The 14634-nt window shown below is 37.0% G+C and overlaps 1 protein-coding gene across 4 annotated transcripts in view; it reads left to right on the top strand.

Moving 5' to 3' along the window:
- LOC120527253 (WD repeat-containing protein 7) overlaps positions 1-14634 on the top strand; it is a 522770-nt gene that overhangs the window by 421993 nt on the left and 86143 nt on the right. For all 4 annotated transcript variants that reach the window (XM_039750464.1, XM_039750463.1, XM_039750462.1 and 1 more), the window contains 2 exons: positions 1937-2054; positions 6682-6831. In XM_039750464.1, coding sequence (XP_039606398.1) covers positions 1937-2054; positions 6682-6831 — 268 coding nt within the window. The remainder of the gene's footprint in view (positions 1-1936; positions 2055-6681; positions 6832-14634) is intronic.

Below are 14634 nucleotides of genomic sequence, written 5' to 3'. Positions count from 1 at the left end.
TTGGTTAATATCGTTTACACTCCAGTAGACCACCAAGAAAGGCAGTCTGTCTTGGAGCAAATAAGAGATCTGAACAAAGCTTAGCACAGTAAATACAGTCCTGTTATTTGGAAAACGGACCAGATCTTCAGTGACACCTGGTGAAAGTCAAATGTTGCCTTGCAGGAGTCTGTTAAACATAGTAATGTGTAAAGGTCCCATCACAGGCTCCAAGAAAGTAGTAGCTGTCAGATTGGCTGCAGTTAAATCCCGTGGCCCGCAATACTGAGTTTCAAACATTTCACTGGATTCTGACAATTCCTCCGAGGTGTGTAACCCACGATAAACATGCACACAGTAAATACATTGGAGCACATAATAGCTCCCCACAGCAGAAAACATGTATGTGACTAAATTGCCAAAACTGTAGACTATAAATAAAAAGTCTAAATGTTCAGTCCTCACAACTGACACTAAATGAGTCTACTACCACATTAATCATAAAGTTGTAGAAACTCATTTTTCTCCCACATCCTAAACATGTGCATGTTAGGTTAATGGTTGATTTTAAATTGACCCCTTGTGTCTGAGTGACGATGCGTGCATGACTGTGACCTGGGCTGGCTCCCATCATCCTCCTGCTTTCCATGACCTTTAACTGGGTAGATCAACTACATAATGAAAGTGTGTTTGGCTTACCTAGGTGACAGTGGATAATGGAGAAGAACAAGTGACAATTCAGATGCTCACTAGAGAAACAGAGGTAGTGCTAAATTAAAGTTATCAGGTCTCAAGGAGGGTGAGGCAACGGGAAGATGTAGGAAGAAGAAGGCAAACTTTGATAGAAACTAATCAGCATATTTGGGCTCAGTTCCATTGGTGGTTTGTCTAAAGACTCGCTTCTTCTGTCCTGAATTTATTCAACGTGATTGTAACCCTTTTCTCATTAAATTTGATGATTTTACAGTACTAAAATGTTCCTCAGGCTGTTCACTGAGTTTACCGTATAGTTTAACATACAATTGTATATGTAATTGACAGTCTTGTATCATTGTTTGCCGTGTAAAGTGTTTGTCATGATGAACACTACAATCAACACTCTCTAAAATAGTAATTGTTTAATTAATTGAATAGAGACCCATGATGGTGCATAAAGTCTAGCTGGAGATCAGCACTGCATGTGCTCACTAGAGGAGTGACGGTTGTACTTGAATAAGGCCACCAATTTCAAGGAAGTGGTAGACAATTGGAATGTAAAACAGAGAATGCTAAACTTTGCAGGAGCCAGTCGGAGATTTAAACACGGCAGAAATCCACAAAAGAGTCTTGAGGCTGCAGTGGAATCCTGGAATTACATTGTGTGCAAATACCGGTGATAAATGAAACTTATCAGTGACACATGCAGTAACTGTTGATTTTAAATATGTTATCCGCTCTGCATTTGGGATAATATGTGCTTTGTTTTAACCTGACTCTGTTTACTGCAAGCGAGAAGTGACTAAAGTGTTCATGTACAACATGCTTAACCTTGGAAGTAAAAGGAAGTCTTACATTAACACGGGATTCAGATCATGCTAATACACTGAAATGTTTGGCAGCATGTCAAAATAACATTTTACTCCCCGTACAGGAGCCAAGATGCAAGCTATCACTGTATGATTCCTGATACATATTCAGCGCTCAGCCTGGATAATTTGTTAACAAGACCCTTTTTACATTTCAGACAGATGCACAAACTATTTTCAATTTTCACGCTTAATTGTTTCGCCTGTGTAGCTGAGGCTGGAACACCCAGACTCCTAATTATTCGGCATTGTTGGGAGTCTATTATATTCTAACTGTTTGAGTGATCCCATTGACCTTGAACTGACATTATAAGCTGTGTCTAATCTTTTCACTCTATATTTTTAATGCTTCCTCTTTTTCTTCCCTCCTCCTTTGTCTGATCCCTGTTTAGCATGACAATGGGCCTGCCTCTCACCCCAGCAGCAGATTCAGCCCGCTCAGCTCGACACGCTCTCTCACTCATTGCCACGGCCAGACCACCAGCCTTCATAACAACCATTGCCAAGGAGGTGAGGACCCCTTCAGTAATCACTTATCTATAAAGCAAGAGCGGGCACGGAAATGTTCTTATTGTTCAATGACGGGGCCCACTGTTCACACTGTCACTCCAGGGCTCCGAGCAGATTGATCGCCCAGCTTTCTGTTTCACTGTTGTTTCTAATGTTCACTTACACTTTTTTTTCTTTGTAAGAATAATTCTCTGTTTTTTCTTTTTCATTCTTTTTGTTTGGAAACAAATTGCATTGTGTAAGGCAGAGCACTGTGGAAATTACAAAAAAACTAATGAAGGGAAGAAGAATATTTTTTCTCCTTTCTACAGTTCTGAAACATTCTGAGCCACTTCAGGGCAAAGAAAGTTTAATTTATAAGAGTTCTTTTCCCCATCTACCTTATGATGCCTTTAAGGACTTGGGAAAGAAAACATGGCAGAAAACACTTCTAAAACAGAAAGAAAGCAGGCTAAGACTGATTAGTGTACAATTAAACACTCACCAAGGAACAGTCTCGATATATATTCAGGTACTGTTTTATATAAATATAACTTGGCATACAGTATGTAGTGTGACCCTGACATGTTAACCCATCTCTAATGTTCCTCCAAGTAATCATTATTGTACAAAGATCTCATTTAGACACATTTATCTTTGTTTCTGGCATTGCGCAGGAGTATGAAAAATAGAGCCCTTAGTGCTTTGTTCCTCTCGTTTTACAATTTGATTTATATGCAGTTTATTGATTTTCAGATTACAGTCTCTTTCAGATATAAAATGGCGTTAGCTTTTCCCAGTGCTCTGATCAACCTTTGAAAAGAGGGGGGAAAAGTTTTCTAAAAAGTTTACATCATTGAAAATGATAACAATATGGGTGTGTGTGTGTATTTTTTTTAACACAAAACCTTACATTGCCATCTTTCTGTCTTCCATCTTTGATAATATCATCTTTTATTTGTACATTTTATTCTCAGTGCTGTTCTTTTTTTTGGTTATTGTCTAAATAAACATTTCTTATGATATACATTCCTTTAGACAGACAGCATTGTATTTTCTTCCATCATCTGCTTTATCTATTTCAGGGTTATGAACCAGAGCCTATTATGGCCGGTCACTGGGCACAGTGCAGGAGCCAGCCAGGAGAATCCTGCGCCCGGTCTCAGGCAGTGTGATGTTTGTGTCTGTTTTGTGGGATGTTTCTTGTCTGTTAATAGTTACCCAGTAATTAATGAATTATTAAAAACTTCATAGATCCTTTTGATAATAGTAAAATTCTTTATCTTAGGCTTGCTTATTTTGTTCAAACTAAAGGCTATTTTTTTTTTTCTTTTCTTAAAAAGTTTTGGCTATTGCTGCTGCTTTATCATTTCTAGAACTTGAGTCCAGTTTGCAGCTTCTTAATCCTTGTTTTGTTTGGTTTTTTTTTCTCAAGTGCTGAAGCTTACTCTCGGCTTCAAAAGATATTAATGTTAGGTTAGTTTTTATGTATTGGTTTAAGCTAAGTGTGGTATAGTGACCCAGCATCCTAGGTTTGAATCCCATACCCAGTTGATGCCTGTCTGAAGCTGGTTCATTTGGAGGCTCTGAGTTAGCCTTTTGTGAGTAAGTGGGCCCTGTGAAGGACTGGTGCTTTGTCCAGGGCTGTTTTTTTGCCTGGGCCCATTGCTGCCAAATTTAAATTTGGGCCTCTCAGACCATGCACTAGATTGTGTAGGTTTCAGAATGTTCATTGTGAATTTAGACAACTTTAGCCCTGCATGCTTACAGTTCCAGGAGTCATTTTGTTAATTTGGTTGGATGATGAATGAATGGATGGATGGATGGATGACATTCATTAGTCAATTTTGGCCATTTTTGGCATTGATGCTGTCTCGTGGCTCTGGACGACTGGTATTGAATCCTGTCTCAGTCACGATCTATGCAGAGATTGCTCATTCTCTGTCTCTTTATCTCTGTGGGTATTTTTTTGGGTTTTCCTGTTTTTTCTTCTTAATCTTAAAGGCATACTGGTTACTCAAAATTGTCCCATTATGTATAAGTTGAGTATGCACTCTATGATGAACTGGCTTCCTGCATTGTGGCCAGTGCAGTCCTGTTAAGCTTCAGCTCCTTGAAATTCTTAAAATAAGGAGGTTCAGAAAAGAGGTGGATGCATGAATTAAGCCAATAAATTGACCTTGAATACTAACAAATGTTCTGAAATACAGTTAATGTGACCTGCTGCAAAGCTAGTGCCTTTTCTAGGATCAGTTTAAGTTTTATGCTGATGCCCATTGCTGATTGAATATAAGCCTGGAAAGACTAAAGCAGATTTAAAAAAAAAAATCAACTAAAACTTCTCCTTCCATTCTATTAAAAAGCTTCATACACTCTATGAGGTCAGTGTACTACTGCCTTGTACTCTGTTATTTTTTCTCTATTCTCTACATGCTTTTGATAATGATGTATGTTCAGTTGTTTTGTTAATCACTTTATGATTGGGCATAATAAGGCAATCTATAGCTGGAGCTCTATTGCTTACATAAATGTACGTACAGGGCTTATAAAAAGTAGTCATCCCTTTGGAAGTTTTCACATTTTATTGTTTTATAACACTGACTCTCACTGGATTTAATGTGTCTTTGTTTAACAGAAAAAAACTCTTCAATGTTCAAGTGAAAACAGATCTTTACAAAGTATTCCAAATGAATTACAAATATAAAATACAAAATAATTGATCACATAAGTATTCCCCCACTTTAATATGACAGACCTTACTGGTGCAGCCAGTTGATATTAGAAGTCACATATAATGAGCTCATCTGTCTCTAGTGAAGGGGTTTCAGCTGATTGTAGTATAAATGCTCCTGTATGTGGAAAGTTTGTCTTTTGGTGAGTCAGTATGATGTCCTGACTAACACAATGAACACAAAAAAAAACACACCAAACATCTCTTGTGAGAAGCTGAATGAAATTCAAAAGTCAGGAAATGAATACAAGAAAATAGAAATGCTGTCCACAAAAACTGTTTGATCTTGCAAAAAGAAGACTAGTGAGGCAGACCACCAAGAGACTTATGAGTTACAGACTACAGGAGTTGAGATTATAGAGACTGTGGAAACAACAACCATTTCCAGGGTACTTCACCCATTGCAGCTTAATGGTAGGATGGCAAAGAGAAAGCCATTGTCTGAAGTCAGCTGGAAGAATGTTATATGGTCTGATGAAACAAAAATTGAGCTGTTTGGCCATCTGGCTATACATCCTGTTTAAATACTGCACATTTTCAAAAACACACCGTCCCCAATGAAATATCAAAAGTCAAAGTCAAAGTGAACTTTATTGTCATCTCAACCATATACAAGTATACAGATAGACGAAATTGCGAAACTCAGGGTCCACAGTGTAACAACATGATGTGCAAATAATAAATTAAAAATAGAATAAAAATTTAAAAATTAGAAATTAAAACACAAACAAGACAAGACATTGTGCAAAGATAGGACAAAGAATTAGCAGCAATATTGATGTGTAAGATATGTAATATAATAAATAAATAATAGATATAGATAATACAGAGATTATCAGTGTATGATAATAGTTGTTTAAGACATGTGTAAACTATGACAGGTCAGAATGTTTCACAGCAGAAGGATATCAAGAGTATCAAAATACTTAAAGGTCAGTATGAGATTTTCAGTTCTTTTCTACATGCACACTCATCTTTGCAGGACAGTGGTTTTCATATATAAAAGTTCTGTTTTTAAAGGTGGTTGAGGCTGTGTGGAAGGTCCCAGGGGGCAGCCTGGTGTTAAGGAGTCTAACAGCTTGGGGGTAAAAATATGGTGGAAATATTTGTGCTGTGGATATGCTTCTCTGTAGCAGCCTCTGGAAAACTTGTGAGGGTAGAGGAAAAAATTAATGCAGGAAAATACAGGGAAATCCTGGAGGAAAATTAGATGTAGATGTAAGAAGATTTGTTTTTTCCACAAGGCAATGACTCCAAGCATAATGCCAAAGCTACACAGTGATGGCTTAAAACCAACAATGTTTATGTCCTGGAGTGGCCACGTCAGGGTCCAGATCTCAATGCATTTGATAATTTGTGGCTAGATTTGAGACAGGGCTGTTCACTCCTGGTCCCCATGACACCTGACAGAGCTTCAGCAGTTTTGCAAAGAAGAATGGATAAAATGGCATTGTCCAAATGTGCAAAACTTATAAAGAACTGTGCGCACTGACTCAAGCCGGGCATGGCTAACAAAGATGCACCTACTAAATACTAATTTGAAGGGGATGAATACTCATATGATCAGTTATTTTGCGTTTTATATTTATAATTAATTTATACCACTTTGCAGACATCTGTTTTCACTTTTACATTAAAGAGATTTTTTAGTAAGTGTCAACAAAGGCAAAATAAATCCACTGTGATGCAATTTTGTGTAAGAGTAGAATGTGAAAAATTTCAAGGCAGTCAATACATTTTATAGGCACTATAGAGCTTGAATCAATTAAAAAATCTAACTTTGTCAGTTCTAGTATTTATTTTCTTATTTTTATTTCAGCAATTGACTTGTGGTGTAAATAAACCAGTACTCTTTACTTTCCTATTTCAGGAATTGCAATATAGGCTGTCTAACTTTACCTTCCACCTTCTTTGCAGGTTCATAGGCACACTGCTCTTGCTGCCAACACTCAGTCTCAACAGAATGTGCACACCTCCACCCTGGCACGAGCCAAGAATGAGATTCTGCGAGTCATTGAAATCTTGATTGAGAAGATGCCCTCTGATGTTGTTGATTTACTTGTAGAGGTACACACTGCAGATATCCATTTTTGGGAACATGATGTGTTATTATTTTAACAGTTTCGGATGTGCCCAGTCAAGTAGAAAAATTATGCTATCGGTATATGCTAATAGATAATAGGAACATGATGTACACTTGTACTCCTCCAGTTTCTGCCAAACTTACTTTTTGCAAACAGCGCACATAAAAAGGATATAAATATAATGAAAGGGAGTAACAGAAAGCAGTTATGCTGACTAGTGATCATCACAAGACTGTTCAAAGTATTACTGGAAGGGAGGATACCTGCCGTCAGTCTTCTAGCATAATGTCATGGGACCAGCCTTTAACTTGATATTTTACAAGCCCACAATAAGATGCTGCATAAAATGAAAAGCATACAGTTTTTGGTGGCAGATTGTAAGCTGTATACCCTGACTTGTTGTTTTCACATGATAAAATGTAAAGTGGTTTATGCTCTCATATGTTTGGGTCTTAATATCATTGTATGTCAGAAAGAGTTCTTTTATTTTGTGCTTATCAACAGATATCCATTCAGCTTTCTCGTTGGTCTGAGTTTTATATTTATTATCATATATCAGTAAATTTTCAGGCCCTATCATGGGGACATCATATTTATATTATTGAATATATAAATTTAATCATCCATTTAATTTCTGATGCACCACTTGCCATGATTTGCTATAAGTGTTTAGACATCTTAAAGGTATAACAAAATACAGAAAATTTGTTTTCTACCAGTTACAGTAGTTAAAGCCAATGGCCACTTTCATACTTGTATTTATGCCTTTCTTATTTTCCCCAATATTGAACACCATCTCTTATCTAGGATAAAATTTAGTTTCACTTTACATGCCAAGGCAATTCTGAATACTCAATGCACAATAGGTCATTTTCTCATCAAACTTACTATAAATAGTTTGCGTATGGGCTTAAAACTCCTTGGGAAGAACCAACCAGCTAGTGTCATGGGTGACAGTGTAATCATTTGCCTTTAAAATTACACTTTTTCATCTCAGAAAAATAACAGTGTCTCCATTTCATTAGCTAGCTACTGCTCTTCTGTGGAATTTTATTTGCCTCAAGGACACCCGAATACAAGGTTGTAGTGGACAGGTGCTATGGATTACTGTTTCCAAATTAACTAGTTTCACCTAAATGTGATGTGACAATTAGGAACACTGTCTTAGCACCCTCAAACCCAGAGAGATATCATGGAGACAAAAATATCATGTTAATGGTTAAATACTGCAAACCTATTATTCAAAGTATAATGTAAAAAGAAGTGCCACTCAGAGCCTACCTACAATTAGCCTTCTTTCTCTGTCTGTGGATTTGAGTGCCTTGTCGATGTACACTCTAATGTTGCACTCTAAACACCAAATCCTTTCAATACACCTTGTTCATTCCCTACCCTGGCCATTATCTCCCAAAAGACAATCTTTTGTGTCTATTCACCTCTCAGATCCACGCTCAAATGCCCATTGGCACAGATTGCTTGTCAAGCCCCAAACTATTATTAATTCTAGAAATAAGAATACTTTTTGAAAGAAGTAGGGTAGCAATCTCAAAGTTCTTTCTGGAGTCCCCATATACACCTCCAACCATGAGCGCCCCCCAGTTCAAGGTAAGTTAGGAGTTTATCATCATGTGTGCATAGTTCATACAGTAGTGAGCATAGTACAAATAAATTCTTAATTGCATGTTTTGTAATAAAAGTTGACAATAATACAATACAATACATATATCATTAAAGGCCCAGTCTGCTTTCTATAGCAGGCAGCCAAATTCCATGAATTTCATTTCATTTCATGTTGCTGTTGCCCAGTGCACAGTTGGAGAAGTTGTTTTAAAAAAGAAAAAAAAGTGTCCAGTCTCTTTTCAAAAGTCTTTGGTGCCCATATAGGACTAACTTGTGGAACACTCTTCAGACATACATGGTTTATCACCCTCTAGCGGAGCGGTGCACTCCTTACACTGGCATGAAGATGCATAATGCCATTGTCTGTATGTGTTTATGTCTTGTCATTAGGGCACTGTAAGGTTTGGCCCATTCCTTAGCCACTTTTTTGCCTACATTACCAGACCTTACCTGTCACCAAACTGAAAACACATTCATGAGTCATGGCTTTATCCTGACAAGCAGCAGCCTTTAAGTGTAAGCAGCTCAGATATTCTGCTTAGTAATATAAAAATTCCTACCATAGAGGATGTAAGTATAATGAGTTTGGAGTAATATGATTTTTAATATTTTACCTGAAAAAACTATTTTAAATTGCTGGAATGTAATAGTCAGAGGTAGCTTCATGTAATGGAAAACTGTCACTGTAAGTTTATGAAAAGCACGACATTGTCATGCTAAAAATTAACTTAAAGAATAATTTAGGTAATAATTATACTTTTAAATCACAGTCAATTGTTGTTTATATCTTGGATTCAAGAATTAGGTCAAATGTTTGTGCTCCCAGCATCCATTTTACTGACATTTATATTTGCTGCCACTGCAATTGTGCATCACTGCTATGGGTTGCATATCTAGCTTGGATGACAGCTGGCATCAATTTGAGGTAGTCAATGGCTGTTGTAATTTTTATGAAAAGGTTGCTAATTTTATCTTGCAAAAGTATGGAAAAATGAGCATCTTTTGAAAAAAAAAAACTGAATTATTTACCCCAAAACATTATCTGCACTGATAAGTAGAGTATTTATTTTCTTACATAAATTAAATCAAACACATTTAAGTAGCTCTGTATAGCAGTCCACTAAGGATTCTCTTCAATACATTAAAAATCAAATTCAGACCAATTTGTTGATGGCTGCCGTTCCGCAGTCTCCAGCCTCTGGCTCCAGAGCTTTTCTGGTAATGCCTGTGGCTATTCCCATACCTCCACACAAGTTGTATGGATTTTTTTTTATCCTCACTGTTGTCAAGAGAGGTTCTGCATGCACTTTGCCAATAGCAGTTGCCCAAGTTTCTAAGGCAATAGCTGAGTGAATTATGATACTGACAGTAAAATTAGGTGCCACAGATTCTCCTTGATATCCTTAGAAGTGCCATGTGTGCAAGCAACATTTGTGAATCTGTTTAATCCCTCATAGTAGATGCATACACTGAACAAAATAGGCAGATGTGATAGCTATTTGAAATAGACGTCTAGTAAATTCATTTCAACAGTTCCATTACTAGGGAGAACAAAAATGACAAAAGTAACGCAAAACTCCACATATAAAATGTAATTAGTGCAAAGAAGAATTTCATTTTTGGTTAAACTAACAAACTGTTAGTTCCTTGCTTTGGTAGCTTAAATTGGGATAATAGGAGGACAGTGTGTTTTTACATTCTAAATGTGTGATACGTTCTTTGTAAACATAAATTTTTGATGAACTGCAAGCCCTTTGCTTCATACTATTGGGAGATTCTTGTTTCCAGCTTTATTTTTACTAGTTTACACTTCTTGTTTCATTAGCTGAGATAAACACAATAAATCTCTCCAAGTATTACAACAACAGAAATTAGAAGATCATGTTTTTAGCAACACATGAATAACACACTAGCCTTCAGTTACCAATTTTACTTGGTAAATTGTTCTGATCTTGCTTTTATTAGAATTTAGTCACTCATTACAGTCACTGTGTAAAGGCTTGAGAGGTAAAGGCAGAGATATTTTAGTAGATGAGATCTGGAGATGAAACATAAGTCACAAAATGAGCAAAGGTCAAAAATGTGAATCTTTCCTGTTCTTCGTTGCAGCCAAATGACTAAATGAAGAGGCAGTCAAAACACTGTTGCACAATTTCTGAAACCAGGAAGACTATTAGTAACACGGGCACTCTTAAAGCTTATAGGTTTCTGTTCTATCTGAAATAACCAGTAGTACATGATCCCTGACTTTTATACCCTGTAATCAGGGACATCATGGGCTGTGATCTCCGGTTGCTCTGCATAGCAGTACCCCTTGCGAGCAAAGTAGTAGCACCCACATGAAACAAAACGATATTGCCATTAATATAAATTAAATATTAAAATAAATTTAAAATGCTTTAAAATTTTTAACAGTCACTTTTAGAAAAAAATAAATATGAATTATGCTTAATCCAAAAATTCAAAAAGACACAAAGAACCAGAAGCAAATGCCAAATTATCCATAAATTATTAAAGATACAACAGAATTATAACATATTGGCTCCCAAAGTAGCTACATATGAGTGTGTGCAGTGGCCTTTGGTGATACCTTACATTGATATAATTTGATGTTAGGAGCAAAAATTGCATCAGGGGTATTTTCTGTAGTTCAACTTTTATTTTTCTAATGGACATCCATGGGTTTCACATCCATAACAGCCAGACTTTGGCACCACCATGAGATTATTGTCTTTCCACTTTGTTGGTAGCACACACTGTGCCCAGATAACCATGAAGTACTGCTGTCCAGCGTGAGCTGGCAGACTCCATTGACTTACACCGAATGATTCTGTTCAGAAATCATTGCTCCATGTGTTGGGTGCCTTAGATTTAATCAACTCTAATGCCACTAGAAAGTTGTATGTTCATCCACTGTTGATTTGTGACATGCACTGTCTTCTTTCACGGGATCCATCCACAGTTTTGACAGACATTTTCCTGAAATATCCCAATCATCAACAGTCAAACAAAAACTCTGCTGCTGCATACCATTTCTGTCTTGCCATAACTTGCTTGTGCACGGATCATTATAGGGTTGATAGGGACTTTATGTCATGAGTGCAGGGAAATTCTTATTTCCTAAACAAAGTGCTGCTGATAACATTCAGGCAGTGGAACAAACTGCCAAAGTGGATACTTGTTCTGAGGCCATCTTCCCATTTAAGGACACTTCAGTTGTTTAAAACTGCAGTGAATAAGCTGAATCTCTCATCAATGTTTGTATATGTCATGCTATGCACAGACATGACCCCTTCACCATGACATGCCTATTTCTTCTGTTAAACAATAAAATCTCTCCATTCCTAATATTATATAAAGGAGACCCACATGCCACCTTCGATTGAAAGGACATTAGACAACAGTCAGATATGCTATAATTCATAAATATCAATGAATAAATACCACAGATTATCGTAAATCACTACTCTGAATCCAAAAACAGAGAACTGCCAAAGTATCACAACATGTTAACGCTTTTCAGATGAACGTCACCTTAGGCTATGTTCACATTGCAAGCCTCATTGCTTAATTCTGATTTTTGCTCAGATCGAATTTGCCTGTCTTCACAGTTCAGATTCATAAGTCCACGCATGTGTGAACGTATCTGTCCTCCGAAACGACACACATGCACACATTGATGCTTTTTTGCACAAGTCATTTGTATCACCAACAACAAAAACTTTATATTTGTGAGATGACACGGGCTATTAAAACTGACCAGATGAATGAGCTAGTATCTAGCATATGCATGTCATTTTGCTATGGAGGATGGGGAAATAGTTTGTCGGCTGTGTATGATTATGTTGAGAAGGCAAAAAAAAAAGCCAGACAGCTATCTTTTGCTGTTTTTGCAGCCATTGCTGGCACTGCTGCAATAGTGTGAGTTTGAGAAAGGAGCCAGCAAAAGTGACACCATGATTGTTATCACAGCTATTGCTCTCCTCCATTGTTGTTTTGCTGTGCTGAAGGTGCTGGCTGATGACGGCAGCACTCAGCCCATGTGTATAGGCAAAAAAAACACATAAATTCTAAACTGATCATTCTCGTTCATGTCTCATGCCCACAGTTCAAATACGTATTCAATCTAGTATCACATATGAAAGTCACTCAAATCTGATTTGAAAAGATTGGATTTCTGTATCGACATCTCCCTGAAAACATCCGATTTGCGTCGCATTAAGGCAAAAAATTGGATTTGAGTCACTTTGGCCTGGTAATGTGAACAGAGCCTCAATGATGTGGGTGTCTGAGTGCAATTTTATTTTTGAATAAAGTCTTTGTTCCATATACATGAGATTTGTGAGTCCTATTTAATTAAACAAAGCTTTATTCCTGCTATGCAAACTTTTTACAACTTTTTCTTTAGTGCACTAGAACGTTTGCATCCAGCATTTGCTACAGAGCTTATTTTTTAGAACTGCACCATCACATCTCCAGGGCACTGTGTTTGAATCAACCGTGAAGGCACTCCGTGTATGAAGTTTGCAAGTCTTCCCTGTGTCTACATGTGGTGTGGAAGTTAGATTCACTGGTAATAATAGGCTGTGTGATTGAGTCACTTACTATATTCAGTATAATTCACTCTAAGGCAGTCAATTCATGCATCTGTTTAAGCTGTTGTTTAAATCATGCTACAAATAAAAATGTCCAAGTTATTTTATTGGATGCATTCAAGTATTGTTTTATTTGCCCTGCACAATTGTAAGCACAATGATTGGGTTGCCATAGTTATATACAATAATATACTGAATCTGAATAAGATGTGGAGGTAAAATCTATACTATAACCTAATTACTATTTACTGCTGCCCCATGGGGCTGGCTCCTGCCTTAGCTGTCATGCTGCCAGGGTACACACTTGTTGTGCTGGACATGCCACTCTCAACTACAGCACAAAGTTTTCACCGTTTATGTCTCAGTAATTTCACCAGAAAAAAAGAAACCACTGCTGTCATATTTGACCCATTCATGATAAAAATATTCCATTCTCCTTCCCACTCAGTTTGATTTCCAGAATCCATGTGAGTTTCCAGCATTGTAAATTCAAACAGAATGGCTGTATTGGCCACTCTCCTGCTCTACTTTATCGTTATGTTCCCATTATTTATTTAAGACATACTGTAGTTAAGGATGGTGGAGAGAGACAATGAAGCAGCAAATAACAATAGGGAGAAATTGAGTGGCTGGGATAAAGATTCTTATTGTTACCCTTTTTCAGACTGCAGCTTTGCCTATTATGTTCTTTAGAACAACATTCAGCAAACAAAAGCAACCAGAAAGTGTGGTGGCATCAACAGTGATGCAAAAGATGAAAGGTCTTAGATCAACCAGAATGCATTCAGGAAATCAGAAAAATGCCAAACTGTGGAAAAAATAAAAGTCTTTGTTGTTCACTCTGTCCGAGCATTTACACACACTGAATGTCAGTTTGATTATCAATTGAACATATCTCAGTCTTTTAAAAAGTGTTAGTAAACAAAACTCGACATCTGTACAATTGAAGGGTGAAGTTTTGCCTTACACAGATTAATATACTTTATTAGAAAATAAAATAATCAAATAATTGAACATGCATACATACAATGGCTCTGAACCTTTCTTCCTGCATCAGAAAAACAAAACGTAACAAGCTACAATCAAGTAGGGGCTACATTATATGATAGACATCATGGTTATCAGCACAGGCACTATGTTTTCTCTTTATTCGTTTTAATTGTTTCATTTTGTTTGCCAAAAACTGATACTAAAATATGTGGCTTTATTTGTCAGCATTGTCAATAACAGCTTTCCTGCATTTTACCATGATAGCCTTCTGAAATGTTAAATATTATGACCTGAAGGGGGGCGCAAACACCTTCCAATACACCAACACCAATATAAACTCAAATGAAGATTCATTATAACACAAATTTTCACATGTGATATAAAAATTTGATAACACAGTGCTTCCATTCTCTACCTTCTGCTTTTTCTCTTTCCTCCTGGTGATCTTTGTCCACTGCCCCCTAACCATACTGGAAACTCTGTCTGTTCATCTTAAACCAGGGAGCACTTTTCGTGTCATGACACTACCGGTTGGAGGTATTTCCAGGTTAGGCAGAAGCTCCCTGAAATGACGACAATTT

Source organism: Polypterus senegalus, chromosome 4, assembly GCF_016835505.1.
Source record: "Polypterus senegalus isolate Bchr_013 chromosome 4, ASM1683550v1, whole genome shotgun sequence".
Classification (NCBI taxonomy): domain Eukaryota; kingdom Metazoa; phylum Chordata; class Cladistia; order Polypteriformes; family Polypteridae; genus Polypterus; species Polypterus senegalus.
Note: the sequence above shows the minus strand (reverse complement) of the source record. Positions and strands in the feature narration are given on the sequence as shown.